This window comes from Solanum stenotomum, chromosome 11, assembly GCF_019186545.1.
Source record: "Solanum stenotomum isolate F172 chromosome 11, ASM1918654v1, whole genome shotgun sequence".
Classification (NCBI taxonomy): Eukaryota; Viridiplantae; Streptophyta; class Magnoliopsida; order Solanales; family Solanaceae; genus Solanum; species Solanum stenotomum.
In genome coordinates, this window is record NC_064292.1 from 26,600,275 (window position 1) to 26,610,146 (window position 9,872).

Consider the following 9,872-nt stretch of genomic DNA (forward strand, 5'->3'; position numbering starts at 1 on the left):
AAAGATTGATTACAACTCCAGTTTTGATGCTACCAGAAGGTACTCAAGGTCTTGTGGTGTATTGTGATGCATCTAGAATTGGTTTGGGTTGTGTGTTAATGCAGAATGGCAAGGTTTTAGCTTATGCCTCCAGACAGTTGAGGTTCATGAAAAGAACTACCCAACCCATGACTTAGAGTTAGCAGCTGTAGTGTTTGCTTTGAAGATATGGCGTCATTACTTGTATGGTGTGCATGTTGATATATTCACCGATCACAAGAGCCTTCAATATGTGCTTACTCAGAAAGAGTTTAATCTCAAACAGAGGAGGTGGTTTGAATTACTCAAGGACTATGACCTGAGTATTTTTTACCACCCAGGTAAGGCTAATGTTGTTGCTGATTCTTTGAGCAGGTTGTCTATGGGTAGTACCGCCCATACTGAAGAAGGAAGGAGAGAGTTAGCAAAAGATGTACACAGACTGGCATGCTTGGGAGTCAGATTTACAGATTCCGCAGAAGGAGGAATAGCGGTGGCGAATGGGGCCGAGTCATCACTAGTGTCAGAAGTGAAAGAGAAACAAGATCAAGATCCCATTTTGCTTGAGTTGAAGGCAAATATTCAAAAGCAAAGAGTATTAGCTTTTGAACAAGGGGGAGATGGTGTTCTGAGGTATCAAGGTAGATTGTGCGTACCTATGGTAGATGGACTCTAAGAAAGGATTATGGAGGAAGCTCATAGCTCCAGATATTCCATTCATCTGGGTTCCACGAAGACGTATCGTGACTTGAGAGAAGTTTATTGGTGGAATGGCATGAAGAAGGGCATTGCAGAGTTTGTTGCTAAGTGTCCAAATTGCCAACAAGTGAAAGTTGAACACCAAAGGCCCGTTGGTTTAGCTCAGAGGATAGAACTTCCAGAATGGAAGTGGGAGATGATCAACATGGATTTCATCACGGGGTTGCCAAGGTCTCGCAGACAACATGATTCCATTTGGGTGATTGTCGACAAAATGACAAAGTCAGCTCATTTTCTACCAGTAAAGACTACCAATTCAGCAAAAGATTATGCCAAGTTATATGTTCAAGAGATAGTGAGACTTCATGAAGTTCCAATCTCCATTATTTCAGATAGAGGTGCACAGTTCACTGCACAGTTCTGGAAATCTTTTCAGAAAGGCTTGGGTTCGAAGGTGAACTTAAGTACCGCCTTTCATCCTCAAACTGATGGGTAAGCAGAGCGTACTATCCAGACTGTAGAAGATATGTTGAGGGCTTGTGTGATCGATTTCAAAGGTAATTGGGATGATCACCTACCTCTTATTGAGTTTGCCTACAATAACAGTTATCACTCTAGCATCCAGATGGCTCTATATGAAGCTCTTTATGGGAGAAGATGTAGATCTCCTATAGGATGGTTTGAAGTTGGTGAAGCACAGTTGATAGGACCAGATTTAGTTCACCAAGCTATGGAGAAGGTGAAAGTGATTCAAGTGAGGTTGAAAACGGCACAGAGTCGCCATAAATCCTATACTGATGTTAGGAGAAGGGCGTTAGAGTTTGAAATAGATGATTGGGTATATTTCAAAGTTTCACCCATGAAAGGAGTTATGAGGTTTGGTAAGAAGGGGAAACTTAGTCCCCGGTATATTGGACCTTACCGCATAGCCAAGAGAATTGGCAATGTTGCTTATGAGTTGGAGTTACCACAGGAACTAGAAACGGTTCATCCGGTATTTCATATCTCCATGTTGAAGAAGTGCATAGGTGATCCTTCATTGATCCTAGATACTGGAAGTATTAAGATCAAGGATAACTTGTCTTATGAGGAGGTTCCTGTTTAGATTCTAGATTGTCAAGTTCATAGATTGAGAACGAAAGATGTAGCCTCAGTCAAGGTCCTATGGAGGAACCAATTTGTTGAGGAAGCAACTTGGGAAGCCGAAGAGGACATGAAGAAGAGCTACCCACACCTCTTTGAATCCGGAGGAAATTCAAATTAAGGTATTAATTTCCCTCTTTGTACTCTTTTAATCATCTTGATCATGTTGTTGTTGTTGTTGTTGTTGTCGTGTTTGCATGGTTGTTTGTTGGGTGTTGAGTTGATGTTACACCCTTAGCTTTGTAAGAGTAACCTCATTCGAGGACGAATGTTCCCAAGAGGGAGATATTGTAACATCCGGTAATTTGAAATATCTATGAAGAGGCTTAAAAATCGGAAATAGTCATTTTTGGAAGGAATTCAAAAATGTGGAAAATTTGGCTGAGTGTGGAAATCAGTGTGTTTTTGGCCAACTTTGAGTAGTCATAACTCCTATCTCAGGATGAGTTAGGAGTTGTTCCAGTTATGATTGTGAAGCTTGTGGAATGATCTTTCCAACGCCACCTAGTTTGCTCGATTCCGAGTTCGTATGAGCGAGTTATACTATTTGAAAGTTGGGCAGTTGGTAGGGAATCTGTCCGGAAATTTTAAGGGCATTTTGGTCTTTTCCCAAGCCATTTCTTTTGGGATTATATTGTTTCTTTGGATCATTTTGTCCCATTTTAAAAGAGAAAAGAGTTAGGGTTCTTGAGTGAAGAAGAGAAGAAGAAAGAGAAAAAGGAGAAGAAGAAGAGAAGAAACAGGAGGTCAACAAGTTTCCGTCAAAGATCATCGTGGATATCATCGGGGGTGATCCCTATCAAGGTATGTGAGTTCTTAGTGTGGGTTGATCCTTCCCCCACACACCAAACTCATTATTATTGAGAAGAGATTGGATTGTGTTGTTGAAGTTGTTTGGGTTGTGTTGTTGGTGTTGTTGGTGTTGTTGATTGTGTTGTTAAAGTTATTGTTGGTTGTGGGACATGATTTGCTTGTGTGTTTGAGTTGAATCTCTTGTATCTTGAGAGATTTTATGATCCTTAGTGTTTGGGGTTGAATCCATTGAAGTAAGGGTGGTTTAGATTTGGCAAAACAAGGGAGAAAAGTCGAGTTTTCTGGGCTAGGGGTTGGCGTGTTGCACCTGCCAGCGCGCCCCAAAGGGAGCTCTGAAGCCCAGCCCTTGGGGCGGCGCGCCAGCCAAAGAGCCAGCCAGACCCTTCTAAACATCAAGGGTTGGCGCTCCGCTCCTTGCAGAACTCCAAGGACCCCAACCTACCCCTTTCATTCCCCACTCTTTCATGCATGTTCCTAGGTATTATACCTATGTTTCCTAGTTGTTTCCAACACTCTAAGGTACATTTAGACATCCCGAATTCATCCATACACATGTGATCATATACCTTGAATCCATAGTTCAATTCAAGGCAAGTTAGGATCGAAGTTAAGGTGAAGTTAGAGTCAAGTCAAGCAAGGTTAAGAAGTAAGTTCAAGCAATTCTCTAAAGCTTTTCAAGAGTCGTTATCAGACGTTTTACCTTCGTTTTAAGGTTCAAGTTTCAAGTCGAGTAAAGAGTATAGAGTTCAAACCAAGTGAAGAGTCTTAAGTTTCAAGCTAAGTTAAGAACATAAAGTGAGCTCATTTCTAAAAGTTATTAGGGAACTATGTATTCCCAAAGAAGTTTTAAAGAAATGTTTTTACATTTAAACATGGCTGGAAACTGAGATTTCCAAAGAGCCTTCAGTCTAGTTTTCGAGTAATTATCTCACATCAGCAGGAAGAAATATGTTTTAAAAACATAAGAGCCTGTACATTTTTGGGAGTAGTATCGAGCACAGAATTGGGGGAGCGTTTAAAGAACCCGCAGCCCCCATAGAACCATCTTAGCCACCATAGGTAGAAAAGGATCATACTTTTTAGATGAATCCTTTTCCAAATAGACTAGTGGATCCATTAGGCAGTTCAGGTCTTATACATTTGGCCGGGTATAAGATGCTCTGGCAACGTGAGGTTGATCACTGTATCATCACTATAGCTCTAATGTGATGGTTGTCGATTAGAGAAACCCCCACAGCAGTTATTGTATTTTCATACTCAGAAAGTATTGTATTTTTATATACATCAGTTCATTGTATTTCTATATACATCTCAGGCTTGTTGTATCTTTGTATACACACAGAGTTTATAGTATGTTTTAAACAGTCTTTCTTTATATCATACTTGCTTTAAATTGCCTTATATTGAAAAAAGTCAGTCAGGTTGAGTTTAGTTGAGCCAGGTAAGATATTCAGTTTCTTCCAGATTTCCTTCTAGCCTTTGTTACTTAGTTTTCCAATGCGCATATTCGTAAATTTCATGTACTGATTTCAGTTGGCCTGCATCTTATGACGATGCAGATACAGGTACCTCAGATCAGCATCTTGCACGTCGTTGATCCAGCTGAACACTCCAGAGTCAGTGGTGAGCCTTCGTCCATTTTGGAGGACTCAATTATTTTGTGCTCTTAGTTTTGTTTTATTAGGATGTTGTGGGGTCTGTCCCTACATCCATCTCAGTACTTTAGAGGGTTCATAGACAGTCAGTCAGTTAGTTTTGAGTCTCTCATCTATGTATATATGTAAATATTCTATTTTGAGACTCGAGTTGCCTTTTTGGCCATATTTTCTCAGTTGGTTGTTTATAACCTTTCATTGCATTGAGTTATGCTTCTGAGATAGGTTTCCGCTGAGTTAAGAAAGTTAGGCCAAGGGTTCGCTTGGGGCCAAAAATGGTCTCCGGGTGCCGGTCCCACCAAGGATGTAGGCTCGGGGCGTGACATAGGATATGAGGGGGATATGCCTAGAACCACAACCCAAAAGGCCACGGGGATCTTAGATGTCGATTAAGCTATTGCCATAAATGCCAAATTAGATGCAATGCAACATATCATGGCTTTACATTTTAAACAGATGGCTCTAAATCATTCACCGGTAAATGTTGTACAACATGCAGCCAATTGGTGTGAGGTATGTGGTAGTGGAGCTCATGAAACCGAGCAATGTGGGGCAAACCCAGATTCCGTAAACTATGTCGGTCATGTGCAAAGGGGTGGAATTCAGCAAAATTATGGTAACATTTACAACCCTAGTTGGAGAAACCATCCTAACTTCTCATGGGGTGGGAACAAACACCAAAATTAGGCTCAAGGGGCTAACCAATACTGTTCTCAAGAGGCTGGACAACAATACCAAAATCCTAACCAAAGCGGAAATCCTAGTGCACTACAATGACGAGATACTAAAAAAGCTCATGACTGAAATAGGGACCAAAATAAATGCTAGATTAGATAAGCAGGATGAGAACATTAGAAACATCCAAATGTCCCTAATGAGTTTAGAGAAACAAGTTGCGCAAATAGCCAATTCTCTGAACTGCATCCCTAAGGTGGGCTGCCCGGTGATACTGAACCCAACCAAAAGCAACTGCATGCGGTAAGTACTAGAAGTGGGCTAAAATTAGAGGAAATAGCTCCAAAGAAGAGAGACATTGAAACAGGTACCACAGAAAAGAAGGTGGAAGAGGTAGTAAAAAGCTCCAATGTTGAGGTACCCGTTCCTTAAAAGAAATTACCACCTCTGTTTCCACAAAGGCTCAAAATGAAGAATGAGGATGAATGCTTCGGTAAGTTTCTCTCTCTTCTTAAACAGGTTCACATTAATCTGCCTTTGGTTGACATTGTGCAGGGTATCCCGAGTATGCTAAATACGTGAAGGACATTGTGGCTAGCAAGATAAGGCTCACGGAGTATGAAACTGTAGCACTTACAGAGGAGTTCAGCTCTAGAATCCAAAATAGACTACCCAAAAAGTTAAAAATCTGGGTAGTTTTACTGTACAGATTACAATTGGGCAAAGTGTTCATGCCCGGGGGTTGTGCGATTTGGGGGCAAGTATAAATCTGATGCCCTTGTCATTGTATCAAAATCGTGGGTTGGGTAGTCCAAAACGAACCACTTTTATTCTCCAGCTCGCTGATAGATCCATTGCTAGGCCAGATGAGGTGGTAGAAGATGTGTTATTGCAAGTAGGTTCATTGATTTTTCCTGTGGATTTTGTGGTCTTAGATTTTGAACCTGATTCTGTAGTTCCATTCATTTTGGGACGTCCATTATTGGCCATGGGTAGGACATTGATTGATGTAGCAGTTGGTTAATTAATTATGAGGGGACATGATAATGTTGAGGTATTCAATGTTTATCGCGCTTTAAAATTGCCCTCTATCTATGAAGAATTGTCTGTTATTACTATGGTTGATCAAATAGTAGAATTGCAAGTAGTTGTGCCCAAAGATCCCCTAAAGAGAGTGTTAGTAGGTCATGAAGTGTATGGAGATACTGAGGCTCAAGAGAGAGAAACATGTTTGAATCTAGCACTGGTGGACACTCGTAAGCTTCGAGCAGAGTGATTAGATTGTGAGTTAAGGCCCCCACCAAAGCCATCAATAAAAGAAGCTCCTAAACTAGAACTAAAAACTCTGTCAGCTCACCTAAGGTATGCTTATTTGGGTTCTAATGAAACTTTGCATGTTATACTTTCTGCAGAGTTATCTGAATTACAGGTTGATGCGGCATTGAGGATCTTAAAGTGGAGAAAGAAAGCGATTGGATGGCAGATGACTGATATTCATGGGATTAGTCTGGTGTTATGTATGCACAGAATCTACATGGAAGAAGGTCACAAACCAAGTGCACAACATCAACGTCGGCTAAATCCTTTGATGAAAGAAGTGGTAAGAAAGGAAGTAATAAAGTGGCTAGATGCTGGGATTGTGTACCCGATCTTCGATAGTAAGTGGGTAAGTCTGGTGCAATGTGTCCCTAAGAAGGGAGGTATGACAGTGGTAAGGAACGAAAAGGATGAGTTAATTCCTACTAGAACAGTGACCGGTTGGATAATTTGCATGGATTACCAGAAACTTAATGATGCCACTCGGAAAGATCACTACCCCATTCCCTTCATTGATCAGATGCTTGACCGACTAGCAGGGCAGGAGTACTATTGTTTCTTAGATGTGTATTCCGGTTACAACCAGATATTGATTGCCTCCAAGGATCAGGAAAATACCACGTTCACTTGTCCTTATGGTACCTATGTTTTCAAATGCATGCCATTCGGACTTTGTAATGCACCAACGAATTTTCAAAGGTGTATGATGGCCATTTTTCATGATATGGTGGAGGACTTTGTAGAGGTGTTCATGGATGATTTCTCCGTCTTTGGGAAGTGTTTTGAGGTATGTCTCCGGAATCTTGATAAAGTACTTTCTAGATGTGAGGATACTAACTTAGTTCTAAATTAGGAAAAGTGTCATTTCTTGGTTCGAGAGGGGATAGTGTTGGGACATAAGGTGTCTAAGTGGGTTTAGAGGTTGATAAGGCCAAGGTAGAAGTTAGTGAAAAATTTCCCCCTCCCATTTCTATAAAAAGAGTGCATAGTTTTCTTGGTCATGAAGGCTTTTACCGGCGATTCATCAAGGATTTTTCCAAGATTGCAAGACCTATGTGCAGTCTTTTGGAGAAGGAGGTGAAGTTTGATTTTGATGAGATGTGTTTGAAAGCTTTTGAGATGCTAAAAAGGAACTTAATAGAAGCCCCCATCTTAATTGCTCCTGATTGGGGACTACCATTTGAACTCATGTGTGATGCAAGCGACGTAGCAGTGGGTGCAGTGTTGGGACAACGAAAGAATAAAGTGTTGCAATCGATCTATTATGCAAGTAAGACCCTTGACTCTACACAAGCTAATTACACAGTGACTGAGAAGGAGATGTTAGCTCTAGTGTTCACCTTCGCCAAGTTCAAATCGTATTTGGTAGGTACTAAAGTGATTGTTTTTAAGGACCATGCAGCTATTAGGTACCTATTCAACAAGAAGGATGCTAAACCAAGGCTGATTCGATGGATATTGTTTCTCCAAGAATTCAACCTTGAGATTAAAGATAGGAAAGGTACTGAAAATCAAATAGGTGATCACTTGTCCAGGTTGGAGGATTTTTCCCATGTGAATGATGGTGAGCAAATCCGCAAAGAGTTTCTGGATGAACAATTGATGGCATTAGACATCTCTCAAGTGCCATGGTATGCATATATTGTGAATTTGATAGTAAGTGGAGATTATCCTCCGGGTGCAACCACCCAACAAAAGAAAAAGCTCAACCATGATGCTAAGTTCTATATCTGGGATGAACCATTCTTGTTGAAGCAAGACTGGGTAGTGAGAAGGTGCATTCCAGAGTATGAGGTTCACAAAGTGCTCGAAAGTTGTCAAGCTAGCCCATATGGAGGTCACCACGGATAAGAGCGCACTGCTCATAAGGTACTACAATCTGGTTTCTTTTGGCCCTCATTATTTAAAGATTCTATTTCTTTTGTGAAGGGTTGTGATAAATGTCAAAGGTTGGGTACTATTTCAAGAAGACATGAGATGCCACTAAGTAACATTTTGGAGGTGGAAATCTTTGATGTGTGGGGAATTGACTTCATGGGTCCCTTCCCACCATCTAGTGGAAACCAATACATTCTTGTGGCTGTGGATTATGTAAGTAAATGGGTTGAGGCTATCGCTCTTCCTTAAAATGATTCAAGGGTGGTGATAAAGTTCATCAAGAAGAACATCTTCACTCGCTTTGGTACTCCAAGAGAAATCATTAGTGATGGAGGTAAGTATTTCCTGAACCATCTAGTTAAAAATCTTCTTTCTAAGTATGGTATTCGGCATAAGGTTGCTACAACTTACAATCCTCAAACGAGTGGCCAAGTGGAGGTTTTGAATAGAGAGGTGAAACAAATTTTGTAGAAAATGGTGAATGTTCAGAAGAAAGATTGGTGTTAGAAGTTAGATGATGCATTGTGGGCATATAAGACTGCGTATAAGACACCCATAGGGACTTCTCCCTATCACATAATATTTGGGAAAGCATGCCATCTTCCGGCGGAATTAGAACACCAAGCTTATTAGGCAATTAAGAAGTTGAATTTAAACCCCTAGCTGGCCGGTAAAAAGAGAGTAAATCAACTGCATGAACTTGAGGAGTTTAGGCTCCACGCGTATGAGAATGCCAAGCTTTACAAGGAAAAGACAAAGAGGTGGCATGACAAGCACATAGTTACTCGTACTTTCACTCAGAGGGAAAATGTACTACTCTTTAACTCTAGATTGAGGTTATTCCCTGGAAAACTAAGGTCTAAATGGATTGGTCCTTTAGAAGTGGTAAGAATGACACAACATGGGGCTATTGAACTTAAGGGTAAAACGGGCCTTACGTTCTTCGTCAATGGGCAAAGGGTGAAACACTACTTTGGTGAGGATTCAGATCGTGATCAGGAGGCTCTTGAGCTAAATGATGAATGATCCAAGTTGTGTCGTGCCGCGATGTCAAATCAAGTGCTACATGAGAGTTAACCCATGAACAATGTAATAGATAGGTAGTTAGTTTTGAATTTTGATTTTTTTGTTTTAGCGTAGTTTAAATTCTTAGAATATAGGAAGTATTTTTATTTATTAGTTTAGCTAGAGGATTTTTCATTATTTGTAACTTAGTTTGTAATAGTGAAAAAAGATGAAGAAAGTTCCAGGTCTGGTGTACTGGTAGGCGCGCCACGCCAGGCCATGAATGTTAGAGCATGGTTCTTGGCGCGCTGTGCGCCGCACCGTGCCAGGCCATGAACGTCAGAATGCCTCTTTAGGCCGATGGCGGGCGTGTCGCCCCTCCTAATGCTCCCCTACCCAGTTCACCCCAAATGGGTCGAAATCGACCCATAGCTCGACCCACTACTTTTAAAACCCCCCCAAATCCTAAATTAATCCCCCATTCCATAAATTCGACCTCCCACCCCCAATTTTCTCTTCAACTCTTCATTCTCCCACACTCCACTATAAGTACTTCCATCCCACCATTCCACTCCACTAACTTCTTTCTCACTTCTAAATTTTTTTCCTTTACCTCTCTCCCATCACTGCCCAACCCGACCCCCCCCCCCTAATTTTTCTAACTTTTTT

At 41.0% G+C, this 9,872-nt stretch overlaps 1 protein-coding gene across 1 annotated transcript; it reads left to right on the forward strand.

Moving 5' to 3' along the window:
- The first annotated feature begins 8,526 nt into the window (after window positions 1–8,526).
- On the forward strand, window positions 8,527–9,224 carry LOC125845796 (uncharacterized). The gene is made up of 2 exons (XM_049525326.1): window positions 8,527–8,532; window positions 8,862–9,224. The coding sequence occupies exons 1-2, from the start codon at window positions 8,527–8,529 to the stop codon at window positions 9,222–9,224; spliced, it is 369 nt and encodes a 122-aa protein (XP_049381283.1).
- Window positions 9,225–9,872: the final 648 nt, after the last annotated feature.